Source organism: Leptodactylus fuscus, chromosome 4 (genome assembly GCF_031893055.1).
Source record: "Leptodactylus fuscus isolate aLepFus1 chromosome 4, aLepFus1.hap2, whole genome shotgun sequence".
Classification (NCBI taxonomy): Eukaryota; Metazoa; Chordata; class Amphibia; order Anura; family Leptodactylidae; genus Leptodactylus; species Leptodactylus fuscus.
In genome coordinates, this window is record NC_134268.1 from 35,706,442 (window position 1) to 35,732,870 (window position 26,429).

The following is a 26,429-nucleotide window of genomic DNA, read 5'->3' on the forward strand; positions in this document are numbered from 1 at the left end:
GCACAGTCCATTACACATGGCGGGCTGTGATTCCATTACAGACATATTATATAAAGTCGTTGTCCAATCACTAGTACTTAGGGTCACCTCTGAACAGTCCTCCGGTGAAATCCTCTATTAGATTAGTAGTTCTGGCTGGTTTCTTTCATCAGCACAATCTGAAGAGACTGCTGTATTTCCTGTCTCGGAGAAACTTTGACACATCTTCCTGGTCTGGATTACTGTCTGCTATCTCTCTCGCAGTCACTGTGATGTTGAGCAGACACATGAAGGGTTACAGAGCTCATTCTCATACCACTAGATCTTGGAGAAGGGGAATGGTTTATACATCCTGCTCTGATTTATAGCAAGGTATCCCAGGTGTCTGAAGGAATACTCACATCTACTGAAGATGTATAGTCTGCACTAACTCCTGCACGGCTCAGTGACACTGTGAAATAGATTGATCTCTTTTTTCATTGTTTAAATGAGGGGCACGCCTGCTGCAGGGAAACGGCGGTACAGCACTCTATTAGGGGGCTACAAATCCCCTCGCCATTTATCATGATATAGTAAGGGAGATAATGCCGGCCTGTGCCCGGAGTAAAGGGCATTTCACCATTGCTGTCGAGTGCCAGGGCAGGTGTATCGCATGGAGTACAGTATAAGTGGTACAACATTGTTTTGTTTTTTAACCCCCTTTAAACTTTTTTGTGTTTCTTTTTTTTAATGCCCGTGTTCCACAACCCATGACGTTTTTAATTTTATGCTCATAAAGTTGTATGACAAGTCACGTACTTCATTTTGCTGGGGAAAGAAAAGTGGAGAAAAATCGGCAAAATGGCCATTCTCATTTTTCTCTGCTATGGCGTTCAACAAATGGGATCATGTTTTTACTTTTTAATAGTTCGACAACCTAAAGACTATGGAGGGAAGAATTCATTGCTCTCAAGTCAACCCATATATTTGCACCCCCCGTGTATATACCATGGGGACTCTATGTGGCATGCTATGGTATGGTGAGATATGGTGGAAGGGGGGACCATGAAATTGGAAAAACAGGATGATGGAGTATGGAGCTAGAGCAACATGCAGAAAGTAATAAGGCTAGCTTCAGATGGACGTATTTATTCCATATTTTACAGTACAGAAAACACCTCCACTGATCCACTGCATAAAGTTGGATGACCATTTTGTTATCTACATTAGATTCAGAAGAACGACGGTGGTTCTGAGTGTTAGGTCCATCATATGGACATGATTTGTTGTGGGACATCTGAAACAAGCCAAATTCAGTTCACATTATACACAGTCCAGTCATATTAATGTGACCACCTGTCAAAATCCAGAATAACCACCTTTGGCAGAGCGGACGCTGCGAGACGTGCAGGAAGAGAGGGGATGTTGTGATGATGGTCACTGGGATGTTGAGCCATGCCGACTCCAGTGCTGTGTCCAGCTGTGCTAGGTTACGCAGTTGAGCATCCATGGCACGAACAACCCGATAGAGTTGGTCCCACAGATTCTTGATTGGGTTGAAGTCCGGGGAATTTGCTGGCCAAGGGAGTAAACTCATGGTGCTCCTTGAACAACACGTGTACACTGCGAGCGTTATGACACGTCGCATTGTCCTGCTGGTAGATGCCATCATCCTGAGGAAAAACATTTGGCATGTAGGGGTGAACATGGTCTGCAAGGATAGATGCATACTTGTGCTGATCCATCGTGCCTTCCACAATGATGAGTGCACCCAGATGGCTGATGACACGTGCCTTCTGCCAATGGTTATTTAACGCTGACGTCAAAAGTAGGCGCTGGTCACATTAATATGACTGGATTGTGTATGTAAATTTGTTCTATGTATAGATATTTCTGACAAAGTAAACACCATGGGATATACTGGGGACATATAGGGACAGTATTAATAAGACAGTACCTAGTGACGGTACCATTGTAGTCTACAAGATGAGGAACAATTACACCCCCTCCCCGCCCGTTACCGATCCTTCAGACAGCGCTGGAATTAATGAAAACGAGAGCATGGATAAGTATTTCTTTGCGGTCCATCACCATGTACATCTGATAGAAATTCACTGAACTCATAGCTGCACTAACCACCCTTCTTGGACAAAGATGATAGGCATTGGGAAATTGTCTTATTAACCAGGGGAGACAACATATTTTGAGAAAAGCAAAACATATTGAAAGGTTTTAGGAGAGAGGAATATGTTTAAAAAGTAGCCTGGGCGTCCCATTGTAAATGTGCTTCTCATTTGCGGAGAGCGGGAGAAGTAAGACGTTTGTAGGTTTTAAGGGGAGTGGAATGTAAATTACTTACAATCACTGTCATGCATGGAGAAAACAATGTTATATGGTGTTTTCCACATTATCATAGGCGGAGAGTGAACAAAAATGTATTTGTCTCCTGACTTATACCGCGGTGACACAAGCCTTCCTGAACACAACTATATCAAATCAATGTGACTTAGCCGTGCTCATTGCTATGGATCTGATCACTAAGTCATTGTCTCTATGCTTGGCTGTACACAATCTGGAAGGATCTGCAGTCACTCTGTGTATGGGGACAGCAGATAAGGGGAAAGAAAGATTGGGCAGGTTGCATTTCAAGATACGTGATCAATTGTTTTTGTAGAATATCATTTAGAGTAAATGTAATAGTATAATCTAGAATACATGTAATATCGCATGTAAATATAGTATTATAATGGAGAATAAATGTAGTACTGTCAGAAATAAAGCTGATTTAGGCTGAAGCCAAATGTGGCAGAAATGCACCATTTATATTCACTATGAAAGCACAAGTATTGAAAATGCTTTGCTTAAGAGTCCCAGCAAAGTGAATGACATTTCAGGTAATTGTATACAAAACTGCAGTAAAAAAAACCCCAAAAAACAAAAAACAACACTGTGGAAAATGCAATACACTTTGGTTATCATCGTAAGATAAACCTGTTCCACTGAATTTTTTTTCATAGATTTCAAATCGTCTGCTCCATGATGTTTTATGGCGTTACTCTCTGCTAAAAGTATTGCTAGGAGAATATATTATTAATGCAATACCATGTATTAAAGATCTGAGGGCTTCTGCAAAGGGTCCGAGCACACTTCAAAAACCCTTGTAGACCTGACTTGCCACAATAAAGTTTACAAGATGAACAATAGGTGTAACTTTGGAAATCATAATAGTAAGTCGGTATAGCTTCTTTTAAACCACACCAAAGCAGGATGTTTCAGCTAGCCCATAGAACTATAAATCCCATTACATAGTTACAGAGTAGATGAGGTTGGATAAAGACATCAGTCCATCAAGTCCAAACTATAATCATACAATTAGTTTGACCCACTTATGGCACGGCCAGATGGTATTGGAACAGAAGGTGGCCAAAACCTCACCTAGCCCCACCCCCCATGGTCATCTGATGCTGCAGGTAAAACGGCGTTACAACTTGTTCTTTCTTACAGAATCGGGCTGCCATAAAGAAGTGGGACTGCAGCTGAATGTGGTTGCTGCACAGTCTGGCCCTATCCTAAGCCACTTCACTTACAGACAGCAAAGAAAATGAAAACCATTAAAACATTGATTAAAAAATTGGGTATTGAAAATCTACAGAACTTTTCAGTATAGCTATTATTATTACTATGTCAAGTTGGAACTTAAATTTAAAGCAGATCGTAAGGACAAACAGTAAGGGGAAACATTTTCTTTTCTATTAGTCAAAGGAGACACAAATGTGATATTTGGCTCATATGACTGATTTAAAAAAAATTAAAAAAAAAAATGAAAGCACAGAACACAGTTTCTGAGTCCAGTGTATTCATCAGGTGAGTGCCTGTACTCTTTACATTGACAGACAGGCTGTGGTGTATGAAGGCAGGTGCTACACACATGAATACATTGGACTCATAAACTGTGTGTCGATTGTTCTTTTTCATCATTCCTATCATTGTTGGTACTAGGAGACTGATCCTGTCCTCACACTATGATCCTATATATGGAACCTTTAGAGGGAACCTAACATGCCAACTTGGGACACAAAACCACACACAGATCCTTATGGACCAAGAGTTTAGTATCCAAAATCGACCTGTTGAAGAGCCATCCTAAAAAGAAACAAATCTTTATACTTACCTAGAGATCATGGGACTCATCTTTGGTGTTCCTGGCGTCTGTGCAGCTCTTTGGTGAAACATCCCGGCTTCCATGTACAGAATCACAGGCCCTAAATCGGCATCAAATTCCTATGTGTGAAGTCTCTTTTAAGGAATTTTATTTTTATTTTCTGCAATTGGGACACTAAACCTATAGTTCATAATGACCTGTGGATGATTTATTGTCCCAATTTGTCCTAACAGGTTCCCTTAAATTTGTGGGTTTTTTCAGGGCTTTCACATAGTCTGTGATATGTTCCCTGACATTCTATAGAGTTAATCTACACTAAAAGTATTGCTTCTAGCGGAATATATTGTATCTCTTGTCGACAGATCTGTAGTCACAGTGGGGGAATTCACTAAAACCAGGGCATCGTGCACCAAATAATTTAATTTCTACCAGCATGATACATCCAAGTTATGATGGGAGACATGACAACGCACGGAAACCTCAAAAAAATAATAACCTCAAAGACTTTTGCATTGGCAAAAAGCCTGTAGCCAAACAAATAATAAGAATTAAATGAAAATCGCTCCAGTTTAGTCTAATGGCGGAACATAAGCCTGTTTTCCATACACAACACGCGCGCCATTTCCATGATATCATGGCCCCGGCGTGCGATAGAAGAATTAATGTCATGTGTCGGAAGCTGCAAAATGACTTGACCCTAATTTTGCACTTGCAGTTTTGGAGAACGAAAAACACGCCAAGCTACGCTGCCAAAGAACAGGGAACGCATTAGGGCACTTGGAAGAAAAATCAGATAAAAAAAAAAAAGAAATTTCATTCCATTGCATGATGATGGAACAATCGATCAATATTTTTTTTTTTTTTTTTTTTTTTTTTTTTATAGATTTTCCCTCAGGAAACAGAACTCTAATGGCATTTTTGTCCTCTGAATTGTTTGAAAGAAAGATCTTAAGATCGGATGTATGCCCCGATTCGTGCACGGAGTTATTCAGGAAAAAAACTGTAAAATATTATCCTATAACATCTCATGACAGATAACCATATGTACAAGAGGAGAGGAGGAAAATCACCTTGAATGATTTAAAACTTGTCCCATAATTGTCTCAATAAGGCAGAGTTCCGGCATGAAGGAACGGCGTCAGCTACATTAAAGAATTGAAAATATCAGGATTATGTGAACATTTGGTTGGCATTATTCCCAGCGCACAAACCGCTATAAAAATAAACTTTTTATAAAAGGATTTAGCCTATCGTAACAAGGGGAAATTTCTCTCTTTATAGAGAAGATTGAGTTGCCCGATTCAAAATCAGATGAAATGTTTAAGCTGCTACTTGCTTATCGCCCGTCCATCTAGCGAGATCCTCCTCGCTGCCCCGTTCTGAAGTCTTAACTTAAAAGACACATTGGCTTGTTACAGTCATATTTCAAAGGGGAAAACAGGCGCGAGGCATGACTTCTGGGTGTGAAAGGAAACAAATTTTCTCATATGTGATTTTAATAGTAAAGATTTTCTTTGATCTCCTTGGTAAAGAAAATAAAAGGACATAAGGAGAAGTCTGGGCTCCGTATACAGGATGTTGAGATAGAATAGGTAATTGGAAACATAATAATGTCACCTTGAAGTTAAGTGGTCACAGAAAGTATGGATTTCCACGTTTACACTGCATAGACTTATAGGCAATCCCGAGGAAAGCCAATATGGTAAAGCTGATGGGCATATCTGTGCACACCTGCTGTATATGAACAATAAGAAGGATAGCTGGGCTCCCCTATGACAAACCTAGAATTATAACTATGGCTGTATATGCATCCATAGATATATATATATATATATATATATATATATATATAGTGTATATATTTACAGGTGAGCACCAATATGTCGATCAGCTTTACCGTATTGGCTTTTCCGGGATAGCCAATAAGTCTATGCAGTTTAAATTTAGAAATCCATCTATCTATCTATCTATCTATCTATCTATCTATCTATCTATCTATCTATCTATCTATCTCACTTGAAGTGTTGTCTATTTTTTGGAATATATAATGTGTGAGCAGAGGTAGGACCCCTCAGGAGAAGAGGTAGGACCCCTCAGGCAGGCACCCTCACTTAACTGATGATTCAGAACGTTCTCCATATCTATCTACCTAAAACACATAGTATTTAGAGTAGCACCTTGTAAAAGTTCAAAAGTGGGCGCAAATCTATAGGGTCCGAATTTACTCCAAGAACTACGTTTTGTTCCTGGGAGAGCCCTTTGTTGAGAAAGGTCCAACACTCCTAGGACTGAAATGTAGTTCTTGGAATAAATTCACATCAGTTTTTTTTTATCTATCTATCTATCTATCTATCTATCTATCTATCTATCTATCTATCTCCTATCTATCTATCTCCTATCTATCTATCTCCTATCTATCTATCATATCTATCTATCTATCTATCTATCTATCTATCTATCTATCTATCTATCTATCAATCTATCATAGCTATATCCTATCTATCTATCTATCTATCTATCTATCTATCTATCTATCTATCTATCTATCATAGCTATATCCTATCTATCTATCTATCTATCTATCTATCATATCTATTTCCTATCTATCTATCTATCTATCTTATCTATCATATCTATATCCTATCTATCTATCTATCTATCTATCTATCTATCTATCTATCTATCTATCTATCTATCTATCTATCTATCATAGCTATATCCTATCTATCTATCTATCTATCTATCTATCTATCTATCTATCTATCTATCTATCTATCTATCTATCTATCTATCTATCTATCATAGCTATATCCTATCTATCTATCTATCTATCTATCTATCTATCTATCTATCTATCTATCTATCATAGCTATATCCTATCTATCTATCTATCTATCTATCTCCTATCTATCTATCATATCTATCTATTTCCTATCTATCTATCTATCTATCTATCTATCAATCTATCATAGCTATATCCTATCTATCTATCTATCTATCTATCTATCTATCTATCTATCTATCTATCTATCTATCTATCATAGCTATATCCTATCTATCTATCTATCTATCTATCTATCTATCTATCTATCTATCTATCTATCTATCTATCTATCATATCTATTTCCTATCTATCTATCTTATCTATCTTATCTATCTATCTATCTATCTATCTATCTATCTATCTATCATATCTATATCCTATCTATCTATCTATCTATCTATCTATCTATCTATCTATCTATCTATCTATCTATCTATCTATCTATCTATCTATCATAGCTATATCCTATCTATCTATCTATCTATCTATCTATCTATCTATCTATCTCCTATCTATCTATCTATCTATCTATCTATCTATCTATCTATCTATCTCCTATCTATCTATCTATCTATCTATCTATCTATCTATCTATCATATCTATCTATCTATTTCCTATCTATCTATCTATCTTATCTATCATATCTATATCCTATCTATCTATCTATCTCCTATCTATCTATCTATCTATCTATCTATCTATCTATCTATCTATCTCCTATCTATCTATCTATCTATCTATCTATCTCCTATCTATCTATCTATCTATCTATCTATCTATCTATCTATCTCCTATCTGTCTGTCTATCTATCTATCTATCTATCTATCTATCTATCTATCTATCTATCTATCCCCTATCTATCTACACACATACACACCACATTATATATGAATACACATATTTATATTTACGGCATATCCACAGAATGGCATATCCCAGAATGGGATTACTGTACTTTAATATCATTATCTGATCCAAATTGGATCTTAAAATTTCTTTATTCAGATAATTTATTTCTTGGAGTGAATGAATGGTAAAACCCCCCAAAACTATGAAGCCTTTAGACAGGCATAAAAAGAACGGATCTTCCACTCTTTCAATTGTAAGTGTCCCTCTTAGACCAACCAAAAAGTTGAGAAGTGTACAACATGGTAGTGAAGACAAAACCAATATGAAGAACAGAGAAGTCCTTATTTCCCTGGTACATGGGATTTACATACTAACCAGTATGGGTACATAGCTAAATATATTGTGTATTGTACAGCATTCATGAAGAGCTGCCAAACTCCAATCCAAGTGACAGCCAAGTGGAGCTTCGGGGGCAATGGGGGCTACATGTTTTTCATTTGCTGCACTCAATCCATTTCCATTTCCTCCTTTGATGCAGCCAAACTTCCCGTCTATACTGTGATTGGCAAACCTTTAGATTAGTTCCATTGATTCACAATTTCCATCTTCTTTCACTTATCTGCTTAATTTACATCAGAATCCAGTAGCCTGAACACCCCGGCAATTACCATTTCTCACATTACTCTTCTGCACTGGTCTCATTACCCTCTGATTTATATTCTCTTTGTTCCTAACATGAACTTCACTTTAAGCCTGGAAATGTTTCCAATTCAACTTGTTCCCATTATTTCTATTCCCGTTTTACCTTCTCTGACACAGCCCCGTGATGACGATGTAAAAAAATAAGAATGGGAATTTTGTTTACATAGTCCAGTACACAGACCGATGCCGGTGGTGACTGTGATCTGAATGGTGTTCACTAACAATAACAGGAGCAACAAAAAGAACCTGATAGAGAAAGAAGCATTTTTCTTCCATAACAAACAATACAAATATTCTGATTTGCCTGTACTATTGATTGAATTGATTGATTGTGATTGAGTGTTTGACCATTTAACTACAGATGCTTAAATAGTCACGAACTTTTCAGACAACTAACTCTAACTTAAAACAACATGTGATTCTGGACCTAAATGTAATTAACTTAAATTAAAAGTGCCTGAAAACTTTTCTAACGTTATTGCCACTAGGTGTCTTCCTTTTAGGTAATTTGCAGTTCACTTCCTGTTGATAGGGAAATTCCAACCATAGAGAGAAGACGGCTTCAAAGTGAGTAGAGGGAGAGGTTCAGATCTGTTTTCACACAGCGGACAGAAAAGGAAGGACCTGATTCTCCTTATAGCTACCACACAAATCTGCAAAATGTTTTCTCTGTGCACTGGACTAAACATTCTGCACACCTCACAGCTTACAAATATAAGAAAGGTCTTCTCTGTACTTGTATCTACTTATGACTGCTTGTGTGATTACAGATGGGAAATTATTTACAGATAGCAAGCAGTCTTGCAGTTTCACCACATTTGGAAAGCTGTAGGTTGCAGATCACAATCTCTAGGATAAGCAACTATTCTAGCTCTGCTGAGGACAGGGGATACTAACACCATAGCTATAATGCTGTTAACCTACCAGACTTCAGCATCCACCTTAGCTATCAAGTTCGCTTACATTTTAACAAATTCCATTTGGGTGACATATAAAACTTGCTGAAAACACGAGGCCACAGGTCAAATATGGCGAGAGCTTTAAGCAGCAAGTGAGGTGCAAAAGGTTATATAGTGATGCTTATCTGCTGTCTATCATCGTCTCGGGTTCACTGTATTATACAATAGAGGAAACCTGAAGAGGTGAAAAATAGATGGTAATCTCATTTGGGGAACGGACTCGCAAACATTTATCCGTAAAATTATATTTCGAAATGAAAAGTACTGAAACTTCATTGTTCCTTGCAAAATTGATATACACTGTATGTAACACAGTAACATTTTCCACCATAAAACAGTTTTTAGGAAATAACCATGTATAAAAATTCTTTAACACTACTGTAATATAGGGTTGACTAGGTCTCAACCCATAATATCGAGAATAAACGTGACATAGTAAATATAAATTAGATGTGCGGGAATTAAAGGGGTTGTTCAAGAAGAAAAAGGTTTTTGCCAGGTATGAGGGGGAGGTGAAAAAAAAAAAAAATCTCATACTCACCTGTCTACAATGTCTTCCACCGTAGTCCAGTCCTGTTGCTTCTGGGGTCTTATTCTGGCAAAAGTACTAACCGCACATGACCGCTAAGGCCAATCCTGAGTGTTATAAAGAAAGGAACTAGGATGTCACTCACATCGGCCATCTGTGACGTCCTGTGTCTTTTCCTTAGGAAGAAAAGAAGTGCCCTGCTAGAGTTTGTTGTGGATTTTGCAGCACGAGTCACTGACTGATTAGCCCCGATGGTTGCGACCAAAAGTCAAAGTTCTGTTTCACCTTTGTGCCAAGGGATGCCTAGGCCAGGGGCAGAATATGGGTACCATGAGCCCCGGGCTTTTTAGAAACCCTGGTATAATGTCTTCAGACACAAGAATAAAATAAACAGAGGCCCAGTAGACGCGAGCAAACAGTGTTCTTCACCTCCCTTGGGCTCTGGTGTCTTCTTCAGGCTTCTTCCGGACTCCTGAATGACTGAGGACCAATCACAGTAACACTGAGTAACACTGTTTGTTATGTTTGCTCACCTGTCCTGGGTCTTCGTTTATTATACTCTGGGGTATATTAAGCAGTGGCAGTTCCAGTTTGGACGTATTCAATTTAAACGAAAATGGCGGGCGAACCTCACAAATATTCACAAGTCGAATTTTGCAAGGTTCACTCACGTACTCACCTCCAGTAGACTCCTGTGTCCTGCCACAGTAATGTCAGTAATGAACGATATAGGCGGCTGCCAATACAGTTGATTTACAAGGTTGGGGCAAGTGTGCAGTCACCATTGGATCCCCCCCAACCTTAGAGCCTCGGGCCAGGGGCAAACACACATTTCACACATATTATAATCCCTGTAACATGCCTAGAATTTTGAGAGGAATCTGAAGTGGAAAACCAATTGAAATTCCTCTGCAAATTACACCATGTAAGCCTACCCTTAAACAGTGACACAAGTACACAGCTCCGGCCTCTGCTGAAAAGAGACGCGACTCTCCTGCAGATGTAAAAAATATGGTTTTCTATATGATTTTAGCTTTTTATTTCCCTATGGTTAAATACCAAAGATAAGGCCTTTAAAATAATAAACAAAGAGAGGTATAAACAATACAATGGCTGTATAAAAGTGATGTTTTGGGAACTCTCTTTTTCCCAGGGAAACAGTCCAAATGCAGTGGGCGGAGGTGCCATACTGTTTTACATCAGCTTTGGCCTCATCCAGCACCAGAATAGTAGACATAGCTCTGAATGTAGACAAGTTATTTTATGGTTTAGATGTAACACTGTAAAGAAAAGGATTCAGTCCAAAAAATGTACAACACCTGCCACACAATAATATTTCATGATGTACGCTGCATAAGAAGAGAGAACTATTTATAACATGGGCAAAATAGATCAAAATGGTAAAAAAATAGCCTCCTAATACATATAGGATTCCCAGGATTCAGATACAATAGGTAAAAAAAAATATCACAAAATATAAAGGAGCAGAGAACTTTTTTGATCTCCCCAGTTTTACCCCATTAATAAGTATATAAGGACATCATGGGAATAAATCACAACATCAGCTTTACCTTCTTCCACTATAGGTCTTGGCACCAGAAACGGTATCTCTTGAATGGGTTCCATGTATTTATGTCCCGCACTCATGATTTTAATATGGGGCAAGCAGACCACAAGGGTTCCTGGCATAGACGCTTGGCCGTGATACCAACTTCTCACGGTGCCGGGAATGTCGTTTGACACGATGGTGCTTGGGGACGGTAGACTGTCATTTGGGAAGAATACACACCATGTCTGTATCTCCACCTACATTAAGGGCAAGAGAAGAATAGATTTTCAGAAACAAAAGAGGATGATAAATACTTTATACAAAGAAAGAAATCCAAAGAAAAGTTAGTACAAATGACAATTTTGACAGATATACAGTGCGCTCCTCACCAATTGTGTCCACCCATCTTCCCCTATATAAGCCTGCATACAGGGTCCTCATTCCTACTACTCACATATTGGTCATCTAGTTGGTTTTGTGCTTATTGTACTTATTATTTGTACTATGTATGTACGTAAGCCATTTGTATGTATGTATGTATGTAAGTTATCGCCATTTTTGTTAAATGGGTTGCCCAGGATATTTTAGTATGGCAGCAGGGGGCCGGTGAAGGTGAAAAATAGTGAAAAAAACAAAAACATATTCACCTCTCCATGGGGTCCTCTGTCCAGTCCTGCAGTTCATGGGGCTTTTTTGGCATAAGTCCCTGCTGCATGAGACCACTGAGTCTGATTGGAAAGGGGACGCCGCAGATGACATCCCAGCTCCTTTCCTTAGGCCGCTGAGGTCACCGATTAGCCTCAGCAACCATGTGCATTGGGGTCTTCTGCCGTAAAAGCTCTGGAGCACGACAGGACCAGATAGCTGTAGACAGGCGAGTATGTTTTTTTTTTTTTAACGAAGAATTACACACTACTAAAACTGTGAACTCCCCTCCACTCTGGCCAAGACATTAGGAACCTCAACAGATGAGCCCATCTATTATTTACAAATTGGTATGTGACAAGGGGCTTTATTTGCTAGACAGTCTCCCTTTAAGGGTCCACTCACACAGAGGAAAATGGTGAAGAATTTGGTGTGGAATTTCAGCGCTGAAAAAAAGCCTCCCATTGACTTCAATGGGTTCCTTTTTCTGCTACATGTTAATTGGTCATTAACTTTTCAACACATTTTATGTAAATCAGTAGTATAAGTAAATATAGTAAACTACCGGTATATAAAATATATTATCAGAAAAATTCACTCTAAAATCTCTTCTGAATCTGCCTCCGTCTCCCGAGATGGACTGTTCACAGAAGAATCGAATCATATGTGAATATAGAAATTATTGTAGAGAATCGGGGCAGAGTGACATAGAAGGAAAGACAAAGGTACATGCTGCTGTAACTAAATAGTAAGTTTCTATCCCATCCTAAGTGGTTTATTTATATCAATACTGGTCAGTACATCTCTATATGTGTCCGCTATGATAAGTGAGAGAGAATTAGGGAATAGAATCTCTTCTTTACTCCATGTGTATCTGTAGTAGACACCACAGCAGCCAATTTAAATTTTTTAACAAAGACATATCCCATCTACATATATGAAATGTTTGGCATATATCTGTCCAATACAACTATATGTGCTTTAGACGTCTATGTCGGGGACATTTCCTACACAGACCAAATTTTGTGCCATTTTTTTTTTTTTACCTAGAAGACAAAGGCCAGTAATACATCACGCTGACAGAGTGATACAGTATACTCAAATGGCAACAAGACTACGTATAAAAGTCCTAAAAATGATGTGCAGTATAAAGAACAAAGGATCCAAGAGAGTAAAGCCAGTGGATAAAGAGAAATATTACCATTTCCTAGTTTCACAAAAAAAGATCACTGGAATCATCTCAAATGCTGCATATAAAAAAGATGTTTTAATATGTTTTTATTTCGTGTTCCTAACCATGAACAGTCGGACATGTCTGCTCTGCAAACCAGATCCAGAAGTAACAGCCATATGTGCGTAATGAAAAATCTATCCACCTTTCCACAAGTTCATCCAAGAAAATATGACTGCTCTTGAAAGCGTGTTGGCACATCAGGTGACAAAATCCTCTTTTGTTTGCAGTTCATTAGCTCTAGATCAGACTGATCCCGGCTACTGCAATCTACACGTTACTATACCCTGGGCTGGCGCTGATGTGCCGGCCTCACAGTCTATGAACCTGGAGGCTTTATATTACGCTTGTGCCACATAGGATCCACGTAATATGCATATGATGATGTGTTGTCCCAAAAGTAATAGGGTTTATATGGACATGTTCCCAACCATATCCCTGTACTGGTTAACACATATTTATCTACTGACAGTAAATCCATTCTCTTTATAACATGCTGTCTGCACTATTTCAAGTAAATCTGTATGCAAAGTCCTCCTTGGTCGAAGGGGGAACTTGCTCTAGTGCCACCTTTTATAATGTTGCTCCTTATTGATCAATGTCTGGTTGTCTCGAAACCTAGTGTCATAATTTGGGAATAAACCAAAGCCAGAATAACTTCTCGAAAAGTAAGGTGGTCAGTTTCAAGATTATTGCTTCTCACCAGTGCAAAGCAGTGTAATGGAAGGCTGGGTGAGAGGTCATACTGTAGGTCAGAAGGGGGAAATGCTTTCATTCAAAAGAGGCCGCCTTGCAGTGTACAAGAAATTTTTAGACCATGCACGCCCTGCTAAGAATTCTTGGAAAGCAATATGAAAATAAGTCTTCCTTGGTGGAAAAGAGGAACAGGCTCCAGCGCCACCAAGTGAAAAGTAGTTCCTTATCAATCAATGTCCAGAACCTCAAAACAACTGTTTGCTGATGGGTTCCTCTTTCTTTTGGAAGAGTTATTCTGGTTTGGTTGTGTTCCCCGATTATGCCACCAGCTTTCAAGAACATCAGTCACTGATCTATAGGAAACTACCTTCGAAAGGTGGCCCAAGAGCGAGTTCCCCTTTTCCACCAAGAACTTACTTGAATATTCTTTTCCTAGAATTCTTAGCTGGACATGCATGGTCTAATAAGTCTCTGCACACTGCAAAGTGGCCTCTGTCGAGGCAAAATCTCCTTAATGAGTCATGGTACTCCTTCTGACCCATGTAAACCTATCAAATGGCATAAAATGGAATCAATGGTCGGTCTGTAAGCAGCATCTACTACATCTACTCATCCCAAGTTCTCCTTGTGGTCCATATAAGGCCAGAGTAGGGAACATACAGCTCTCCAGCTGTTGCAAAACTACAACTCCCAGCATGCATACTTGCTCTGCTGTTCTTGGAACTCCCATGGAAGTGAATGGAGCATGATGGGAGTTGTAGTTTCACAGCAGCTGGAGAACCGAAGATTCCCTATCCCTGATATAAGGGGTATTTCAGTTATAAGACATTATCACCGACTTACCAGAATGGTTTAAATATTCAATAGAGATGAAAGGAGCAACAAGTCAACTAAGCATGTTGTCACTCCATTAGAGATGTCAGCCCCATAGAGATGAAAGAGTAGAACTATTTATATGTAATTTGCTACTCTATTCCTATGAAGGACCCCTGTTCCAAGTAGTCAGACCTCACCCCCAATCTCACAGTTATCACCTCTCCAGTGGATAGGTGATAATTTGTTATAACTCGACTCACTCACATAAAAGTCACTGACATAAAGCTAAAGACTAGTAAAAGATGAGCGTTACATTAATACATGAATAAGAATGATACAAAAAATGGGGCACATTTACTAATAGTTAATAGTGTCAACTTACACTTCAACTGTTTTATCACAGTGACTAGTTCTGGATGAGAAATTTGGTGCATATAGTCCAAGTTTTCACACCTATTGGTTGGCTTGGTTTTAGATTTTAGACCAAACTTTGGCATACAAAGTTGCACCATAAGCAATGTCACTTTTCTCAAAAAGCCATGCCCCGATGTTGGACAAGGTGCAAAAAGTGTTTTAAAGAATAATAAAGGCAGTGTTCTGCATGGATACAAGTTTTACTTTTACCAGAATTCTGGGAAATTTTTACTAGTAAATCTGCCCAATCAGTGTTTAGCAAATCATCCATATTAGTATAGGTCTATAGAGATTAGTGAAATATAGTGTACGATTCCGACAGTGTGCACTACAAGGTCTGAAAAACAGAAAAAACTTCAGAGGATTCCTACCGATACTTTTACGCAGAGAATTCTCACGCCAGAATGCTTTAATGGCAGTCGCCTTTTCACAACACCAATATCTGCACTATTACATCACATAACTGGTTTCAAGATGTTTTTGAGGTTACAAAACTTAAACTCTCTTTCTTGACTTGTAATTGTGGTTGAGATCCCCTATAAGATTGTGGCTTCCACTTCCTTCCACAACATGAGATTCAGAACTAAGCTGGAAAACTGGTTTGTCAAGATGTTCGGTGTTTGGAAGAACTGCCAGGGTCTAAAACATTTCACTTCTACACAAGTGAAGAACACGTTTCCAGAGCACTAACAGGACCAATGAATGATCCTAGAGAGCCTTCACGAAATTGGTAAAGACAATAAAAGAGAGTCGGGGGGAACTAGCACAGTTACGCTCCAGTACTTCTTGGTTACAACGGCCGACTAAGACCAGGCTAAAACAACTTGATAATGCTAACCTAAATTAACCAAAATATTGCTTGTTTTCTGCAGACATTTAATATGTGCCATAACAATGAGGTCTAGAGAATAACATCAACTATCTTCTGAAAACTTCGAGAAATGGAAATATATTAGGCGGCACTACCGGTAAGTGGTCAGTTCTTGACATTGATATGTTCAAAGTAAAAAACCTTGGCAAGTGTAAGGATCTTTGTGACTTTTACAAGGGCCAAACTGTGATCAGTAAACGACTCATTGTATCTTCAAAACCACATTTAAACAGCAGAAAAAGAAGAGGAACTTGAGGTGGACTTCCAGCATCCTGCTGCCATCTCAGTGCCCCATTTAAATAATGGGAGGCAGATTCAGGGCAGGATTTAGTGCTGATTATGAAGCAGAATTCGCTGCAAAATCATTCTGAATTCAAACATGGTAACATAACCTAAGGCTCCCTGATGTGCGTAAGATGTAAAACCTGGTTGGTCTGGAGACATCCCACAGAACAGCTATGGTAGAAAGCTGTAAGATCACAATGAGTATTGGAGCTTGCCTATGTGCTGATCCTTGTCTAATGCCAAAAGCACACATGAGCATGAAATCTTGGATCCAGGCATTCACTGGATGTTAATTTGACAGATACCGGCTATCTAGACATTGTACATAGCGAGTACACCTCTTCATAAAAAAGTATGTGATGGTAATGACCTCTTTCAGTAGGATAATGTGTCCTACTGCAGTACAAAAATTGTTTGTCCATGAATGACGTAAGGTACATATGGAAAGCTTAAATAGGTTATCTGATGATCAATGGTGGAAACAGATCACCGATACCAAGGAAACATGGAGTAGGTATTAAAGTAAGTAAGAACTACAACACTACCTCGGTACTGTTGATACTAAGATAGGCTATCAATGATAGAAATTGGGGGGCCACACAGTGGCTCAGTGGTTAGCACTGTAGCCTTGCAGCGCTGGAGTCTTGGTGTTCAAATCCCGCCAAGGGCATAAAACCATCTGCAAGGAGTTTGTATGTTCTCCCCATGTTTGCATGGATTTCCATCCCATATTCCATAGACATACTGATAGGGAAAAATGTACATTGTGAGCTCTATATGGGGCTCACAATCTACATTAAAAAAAAAAAAAAAAAAAAAGAAGAAATTGGAAATCTTTCTAAGGTGTCGACTTGGACTCTTAATCTGAATCCAATCGAGAATTTGTATAATGTGATGCAAAAAAAAGTCGGATCCATGGAGGTCTCACCTTATAGGATCCAATGCAAAATATGACTGGAGACCTTCTTGGAGACAATCTAACCACTTAACCCATCAGTATTAATCTCCAGTCTTCTCACCTCTCCGCTTGTTTGCTCCTCATATTCTCAGGTTCAGGACTTCTCCTGTACACGTCCTCTTTTTATAATTCAACACCTCGAGGTACCAGACTCTCCCTATCCAGGCTTTTAAAAGAGAACAAAAGAGCTAGACAAAAACCCACCATAACCCTCGCTTCACGTGCCGGCTGGAGTCAAAATAGTCGCCCTATTCCAAAAGGCCACTTTACCTTTTTACCTTGCCATAGAAAACTCAATAAAGCCATTGCTATAATTAACAGTCAATTATCACTCTATAAACACATGAATAGGTAGTGAACGGCGACTGAATAAGAGAAGAACAGCCAACAATAAATCCCATATATACAGGCATTTACATCAGAAGCCACTACATCGAGACCCGGGATCGGTAAAGCGAGAGCAATCTTCCTGTCCACATGGTATTCCTCATTTTACGTAAAGTGAAAACCTGGCACACACAACCTAAATATGCATCCACAATTAAACAATTCTGTGGTCTCTCGCTTAGAGAACCTGACAAGAATTCATTGCAGGAAAATAGTGGAATTCTGCAAAAATAAATATATTGTTTCAGAAAGTCTCTGTTTGTATCTGATGTTAGTGCTATTTGAGTCATGCGTTGAAGTTAATTACGCCTTTGATAAGTAGTTTATTGATCCAAGGTTGCAGGACGTACTTTATTTATCCTGGACCATGTATTGTTCCAGATGTAAAGCATTTACATTTTTCTTAAGAACCCGGCTAGAATTAGTCACTGTGTAAAGGTTTCAAGGTTTGTTCCTCTGACATCCACAATCATTTCCCGGTTCATTAGGAAAAGGTCAGATGTGCCATCACTACGACCTAGGTTGTAGTCAGGTTTTACCGCCATGCTAGTGTGGAAAAACAAGAAATATTCAAAGTTCTGACATGGAAAGTTTTCCTTAAATGATCATTAACTTTTCTGACAATTTAGGCTCATTTAATAGAACATGTGATACTGGACCAATATGTAATGCACTTTAGTTAAAAATGTTAGTGTTTTTGCTGTTCACTCCCTGTTGCTACAGAAGGGCAGTCTTTAGAAACTAATAGCTCAAGACGGAATATAAGAGGAAGAGGAGCAGGTCTGTCTTCATAGCATTTCCATGTTTCCACTGCATGTACACTGCTCAGGAATCTGCAGGTAATTACTGCTCAATGTGAAAGTCTATCTACTTCAGACTAGCTGCTTGTGTTCCCATGGTAAATGGGATTTCATAAACAGCAAGCAGCTTTCTTGATCAGAGACTTCTTTATTTCTTATTAGAGATGAGTGAGAAGTTTCGATCGAATACCTCCCCTGCATAGTTATTGCTGTAAAAAAAAGCCCTAGAGACGGTGGGAATCAAATATTTACCACGTATTCGACCGAGTACTCCAATAACTATGCAAAGGGAGGTATTTGATCGAATACTATTCACTCATCTCTATTTCGTACAGTTCTTTAAGACAATAGAGGTGGCGCCCTCTTGCCCACTTATTATAGTACATAGCGGCAGGCAGAAAAAAAATCTGCTTACGAGTTTCAAAAACTTTGGAGGGCTTTTTCAAACTTTTTGGTTGTTTTAAGCATTTTTTAATTTTTTAAAGAGGTTTTCTGAACCTTTTTGTTGCCTAATCTACAGGGTTCTGCATATTAAAATATGGGTTTTTGAGAAACTACCTCAAAAACCACTTCAGAGGGGTTTTTTTCGAACTCAAATGATTTCAATGGGAGTTTTAGGCTCATTCTGACTGAAGATGGGGAAAGACAATTCCTTTTGTGCTAAATCTGCCACTGTCTCCCATTGAAATGAATATAAAGCTAATTTTAGGTGTTTGAGGCAGAAAACATTTCAAATCTGCATCAAAGAAACTCTGTATGAACATAGCCATACTCTGGTATGGAACATTCTAATTTCAGAAACAAAGGTTATTTTTGTTTGTAAAGTATTACACTAAGCTCACATTGGCATCACCTGTCCGTTGTTCTGGTCTGTTTGAAGACCAGACTAACGGACAGGCAAATACCTAAAATAGCGCTTACAGCTAGAGCAGTGGACTCCATTGATTATAATGGGATCTATTGGGTGCCCATTGTTTTAAAACTAAAATCGGTGGACAAAAATTTCTGCGCGCAGGATTTTTTCGTCTGTCAATATCAGACAGACATTGCGACAGAGTCCGCACAAATATGTATATAGCCCTATTTGATATTATGCTGGATTATTAGGCTAGTATTTATACATGTGTGTCTATTAAAGCTTTGGAACTTAGGGAATTAATAAACATTTTAAAAGATTTCCGATAAACAATACTTACTCCGTATCCATCGGGCGAAGTATCTGATTATAGAAGTCCCATGACTGGGACCACTACTGATCACAAGAAGTTGGGTCCCTAAGACCCCTTGTGTGATCACAGAGAAGACTCAGGGGCCCCTGATTGATGGGGATCTCAGTGGTGGGACCCCCAACAATTAACCGGTTAAGGACCAGGCCCAAAAGTATGTTAAAGACCAGGCCTTTTTTTTCAAAACTGACATGTGTCACTTTAAATGGCAATAACTTTGAGACGGTTTAACTTACACAAATGATTTTGAGATTGTTTTTTTCGTAACACATTATACTTCATGTTAGTGGTAAATATTAATCAATATTTTTGTATTTATTTATAAAAAAACTAGGAAATTTGATGGAAATTTTGAAAAAATTGCAATTTTCAAAATGTGAAATTCTCTGCTTTTTAGGCAGATAGTCATACCACCCAAATACATGAATAAATATTATCTCCCATATCTCTGCTTTATATCGGCATCATCTTTTGATTGTCTTTTAATTTATTTTGGACGTTACAAGGCTTACAAGTGTAACAGCGATTTTCTAGATTTGCAAGAAAATTCTCCAAACCAATTTTTTAGGGACCGCTTCAGTTCTGTAAGGAATTATAAAGGCCTATATAATAGAAACCCCCATAAATCACCCCATTTTCAAAACTACACCCCTCAAATTATTCAAAACAGCATTTGGGATGTTTGTTAACCCTTTAAGTTTTTCATAAGAATAAACATAATATGGAAGTGAAATTTAGACATTTCATTTTTTTTCATTAATACATTCATTTAGACCTAAAATTAACACATTCACAAAGGGTTAAAGGAGAAAATGCATCTCACATTTTGTTATGCAATTTCTCCCGTACACAGAAATACCCCACATGTGGGCGTAAACTGATTTTTGGGTACACAGCAGTGCATGGAAGGGAAGGAGCGACACTGGGTGTGTGAACAGCAGATTTTGCTGGAATAATTTTCAGGCACCATGCCTCATTTGCAGAGACCCTAGAGTACCAAAACAATGGAAACCCTCCAAAAGTGACCCCATTTTAGAATCTACACCCCTCACAGAATTCATCAAGGGGTATAGTCAGCATTTTGACCCTACAGTTATTCCACAGATTTTACTAACATTGGGATGTGTAAATGAAAAATTACTAAAATGTCACTTTATCCCCAAAGTTTTAATTTTCACAAGGGGATAAAGGAGTAAAAGCCCCCCACAGTTTGTTAAAAAATTTCTCCTGAACACGGCAATACCCCATGTGTGGCCATATTCTGCTGTATGGGTACATGGCGGGGCTTGGAATGGAAAGAGCGCTATTTGGCTTTTGGATGGCAGATTTTGCTGGAATAATTTTAGGTGCCATGTCGCATTAGCAGAGCCCCTAGAGAACCAATACAGTGGAAACCCCCTAAAAGTGACCCCATTTTGGAAACTACACCCCCCAAAGAACATATGAAAGGGTATAGTGAGCATTTTGACCCTACAGCTGTTTCACAGATTTTATTAACATTGGGGCATGAAAATGAAAAATTACTTTTTTTCCAATAAACTGTCAATTTAGCCCCAAATTTTTCATTTTCACAAGAGGATAAAGGGGAAAAAGCTCCATAAAGTTCGTTAAACAATTTCTCCTGAACACAGAAATGCCCCATATGTGGCCATAATCTGCTGTATGGGAACATGGTGGGGCTCAGAATGGAAAGCGCTATTTTAATTTTGAAGGACAGATTTTGCTGGAATATTTTTCAAGTCCCATGTCGCATTTGCAGAGCCCCTAAAGTATCAATACAGTGGAAACCCCCTATAAGTGACCCCATTTTGGAAACTACACCACTCATAGAATTTATCTAGGGGTAGAGTGAGCATTTTGGCCTCACAGCTGTTTCACAGATTTTATTAACATTGGGGCGTAAAAATGAAAAATTACTTTTTTTTCACAATGTATCGTCCATTTAGCGCCATATTTTTAATTTTGCAAGTAGTTAAAAAATTAAAAGCCCCCCACAGTTTGTTACAAAATTTCTCCTGAACACGGCAATACCCCATATGTGGCCATAATCTGCTGTATGGGTACATGGTGAGGCTCAGAATGGAAAGAGAGGTATTTGGATTTTGGAGGGCAGATGTGGCTGGAATAGTTTTGAGGTGCCATGTCACATTTGCTGAGCCCCTAAAGTACCAATACAATGGAAACCCCTCAAAAGTGACCCCATTTTATAAACTACACCTGTCATGGAATGAATCAAGGGGTATTATCATTTTGTGCCTAAAATGCTTCCAAAAAATGAATGTCCAAAATGAAAATTGAAATTTTGAAAGAAATATGCCATTTCGGTGCCCAATACGTTGCACCCACTTTGTGTTGTCAGAGACCTGCACTCCTAAAACTATTAAGGGGCCATCCCGAGGGGCAAAAAATGATATATGTGGGTGTAAACTGCTGCTTGGGCACACAGCAGGGCTCAGAAGGGAAGGAGCACTGCGCTTTTTAGCTTTTGGGGTACAGATTTAGAGGGACTTTCTGGGGGCCATGTTCCTTTTGGAGAGACCTGGAGGTAACTGTAAACCCCATTTTGTAGGGGCAAGTTTAGGGTCTCTGCAAAAGTGTCATGGCATCCAAAAACCAAACCATCTGTGCTCCATAAACCCAATAACCCTTCTGTGTCCGTCTGTGCCCTAATATCAGTTTATAACCACTTATGACATTACGTACGTTATCCCGGGTACACCAGTGTCATACATGTGCCCTAATATCAGTTTATACCCACATATGACATTACGTCCGTTATCCCGGGTACACCAGTGTCATACATGTGGCATAAACTGTAGTTTGGGTACACAGCAGGGCGCAGAAGGGAAGGAGCGCTATTTTGGTTTCTGGAGCACAGTTTGGTTTTTGGACGTCACTTTTGCAAAGCCCCTGAATTGTCAATAAAGTGGAATCCGCAGACATGTCACCCTATTTTGGACACTAGCCCACTGATGGGATTTATCAAGTGGCGTAGCGAGAATTTTTAACCCTTGAGTGTTGCATTTATTTAGTTTCCAGAAATGAAATCGCAACTGATAATGAGAAGTTAAAAATGAAAAATTTCCAGAGATTCGCCATTTCAGTGCCCGATATGTTGTGCCCAACTTATGTCATCAGAGACACTCCAAAAACTGGTAAGCGGGTATCCCGGGCACAACAGCTTTCAGAGCGTTCATCTCTGATACAAGTCAGGCACAATATATTACGCACAGAAATGATGTATTCCTGGAAAAATGGTCATTTTCACCTCTCACAATCAGCTTCGTATTCATTTATGGATAATAAGTTATAGCAAAACTTGGGGGCTAAAAATGCTCTCTGTACCCCTGGATAAATCCTTCAGGGGTGTAGTTTCCAAAATAGGGTCTCATATCAGGGGATTCCACTTTACTGGCGTTTCAGCTGTGCAAAAGTGTCATGGCATCCAAAAACCAAACCGTCTGCGCTCCAAAAACCCAATAACCCTTCTTCCCTTCTGTGTCTGGCTGTGCCCCAATATCAGTTTATACCCACATATGACATTACATCCGTTATCCCGGGTACACCAGTGTCATACATATGTCATACATGTGGCATAAACTGCAGTTTGGGCGCACAGCAGGGCGCAGAAGGGAAGGAGCGCGATGAGGCTTTTGGAGTACAGATTCAGATGTTTGGTATCTGGACGCCATGTCATGTTTGTAGAGCCTGTAAGGTACCAGAAAAGTGGATTCCCCAAAGGAGTGACCCCATTTTGAAAACTGCACCCCTCAAAGAATTTATCAGGGGGTGTAGTGAGTATTAGTATCCGGACGTGACTGCACGGCGGATGGCGAAGAGGGAATATATAAGCGGTGCGGAGAACATTGCAGACACCAAATTCCCTACTATGTCCCAGTAGCTCCTATGATTGGGGGAGTCACTCTGGGGGTCACTTTGGGGGTCACTTCTGGTGTCTGTTCCCTCATAAGCTGTAAATCTGGGGTGTCCACTGATATTCGCTCACACTGCTTATACATTCCCTTCCTGACGCCGCCAGTTGTATTCTAATAATTTGGCGATTTTGGTTTTTTTTGTCTTCACATTACTAGATGCTATATTTTCTTTATTCTTTTGGTGACGCGGCCATATAAGGGCTTGTTGTTTGCGGGATGTGATGTATTTTGTAATGACACCATTTTTGGGTGCCTACAACATACTGAATACATTTTATTAACTCTTTCTTGCTGGATTTAAAAAAAAAATAAAAAATCAATCCTGGCATTGAGTTGTACCCTTTAAATTTTGCGCCATGCAGCGTACAGTATAAGTAACATGTAGCCTTTATTCTGCGGGTTGGTACGGTTACGGCGATACCTCATTTATAGTATTTTTTTATGCGATACTAATTCTGCAGAACAAAAACACATTTGGGGACATAAATCAGTGATTTTTGCATCGCCATCTTCTGAGAGGCGTAACATTTTTATTTTTCGGTTGACAGTGTTGGTTGAGGGCTTATTTTTTGCGGGACAACCTGCGCTTTTTATTGGTACTGTTGTGGGGTGCATATGATTTTTTGATCACTTTTTATAGCATATTTTGTAAGGTGATATGGTGAAAAATCATTACTTCTGGCGGGTTTTTTCCGTTTTTTTTTTCAGCTGTACACCATATACATTAAATATAATTTCAGTTTTATTGTACAGGTTGTTACGGACGCGGCGATACCAAATTTGCATTGTTTTTATTAATTTTTAGTACTTTTTTATATAATTCATTTTGTATAGAGAAAAAGGGATTTTGGGGCTTTATAACTTTATTACTTTTTTCATACACTTTATTTTTTTTTAACTTTTTTTTTTTTAACTTTTTCATGTGTCCATTTAGGACACTTCAATCAGTTGATGCTTTGATGAAAGCATCAACTGAATCTGCACAATAGCAGACAGGACACGAGCAGGACACAAGCCTGCTCGTGTCCTGCAAGCTGCAGAGGAAGTGAGCTGCATCGCTCACTTCCTCCATCGGTCGGCAGGATCAACCAGGTATGTGGGGCTCCGGTAGTCTGGGGTCACTGGCCAGACCCCAGACTACCTTCTACTGACATCGGCACCCCCCGATCTCGCCGCGGGGGGTGCCGATCAGCTTCAATCTTCGGCGGATCCCTTTCGATCGCGCCGTGATGTTTCACGGCACGATCGAAAGGGTTAAAACGTTCAGTCGGAACTGAGTCCGACTGAACGTTGTTGAGGGGGTGGTTAGGTGTTAGTAACACCTAACCCCTGCCCTCCCCCCGCCCCACCCCCTGCCTAGTGAGTCTCTGAAGACCGGCCGTAAATTTACTATCGGCTGGTCTTAGAGACCAGGACTGCTGGCCGTAAATTTACGGCCAGCGGTCCTTAACCGGTTAAACATTTACCTGGTGAGATATACCAGAAATCTATTACTGTTCCTGGTCGAGGTAGATCTCCATTCTGGTGTATGGGAGGGCACCTGAAATATTAAGAGACTGGAGCTTCTTAATAATTCAGGCGTGCCTCACGCCAGTTTTTTTTTTTTTTTTTTTTTAAGACTGGCTTATGGAACATTTTCCATTTACATATCTATTTAAAAAAAATAGACCAGAAACTATAGAGGAATTTATTTTTCTCCATGACAAACCGTTATGGAACCCACCGACAATGGAACTGACTCAGCAGGGTTGGATTTTTCGGGCTTATCATATTTTGGTATGACTGGTGCCAGGTGTTGCCCTTCCCTTCTTCCATTAAACAAATAGATTTTTTTTTTTTAATAATTCTACAGATTACAAAGACACGTGACATTGGCCACTTAACCATCTCTATCACTCCTTCCTTTGTTACTCTACAAGCCACTTTCATCTTGTTAGATCTCCCAATGTTTACGGCAACGATTGTAAAACATGGTACCAATTACAATGATATCTAAACATATTTGTCACTAACACCTTCATTCTGATTAAATTACAGTCATTAAAACGAGAAGCTGTTTACCTAAAGCGCCAAGCTTAGAGGAGACCACCCACACTCACCGACTGTATGTGTCCCCCTATGACAATACGTCCAAAACCAGCTTTTCACTTTCGTTTCATACATCCGATCGCAGCTCTTCTGTTATAACATGTGGCACGCTACAAGAGCCATCAGCCGAGAGGAACATAAATACTATTTATACACACAAACTATTTTGGGCGATTTTGTAAATGACCGTAGATTGCATATGAAAAAAAAAGAAAAAAAATGTTGATTTTAGAGGCAAAATCTGGAGTGATTTACGGGGCGAGGTATAAATCTGTAACAGTAAATCTTGCATTAACGTAAAGATCTGACATTGCAGAGCTGAAGAAAGTGAAGTAATCTGCTAGCAAGAAGTCCTCGAGCTGGGGGTCACATCTTGTTCATGGAAACCATCTGGTTGGGACCCACTGAGCCACACCAAACACAAATGATCTTAAAAAAAAAAAATAAAAAAAAAAATATCCTATTCATTAATGCATCACAGCTGTAGCGAGCGTTACTTCATTTTTCCATGGAAACGTCGTCTATGTTTCAAGGATCTTGTTA

General features: G+C 39.1%; 1 protein-coding gene across 1 annotated transcript in view; it reads right to left on the reverse strand.

Moving 5' to 3' along the window:
- Positions 1 to 26,429, reverse strand: part of VPS13B (vacuolar protein sorting 13 homolog B) — a 705,368-nt gene that overhangs the window by 336,571 nt on the left and 342,368 nt on the right. Inside the window, exon 23 of the mRNA XM_075270303.1 lies at positions 11,557 to 11,791. Coding sequence (XP_075126404.1) covers positions 11,557 to 11,791 — 235 coding nt within the window. The remainder of the gene's footprint in view (positions 1 to 11,556; positions 11,792 to 26,429) is intronic.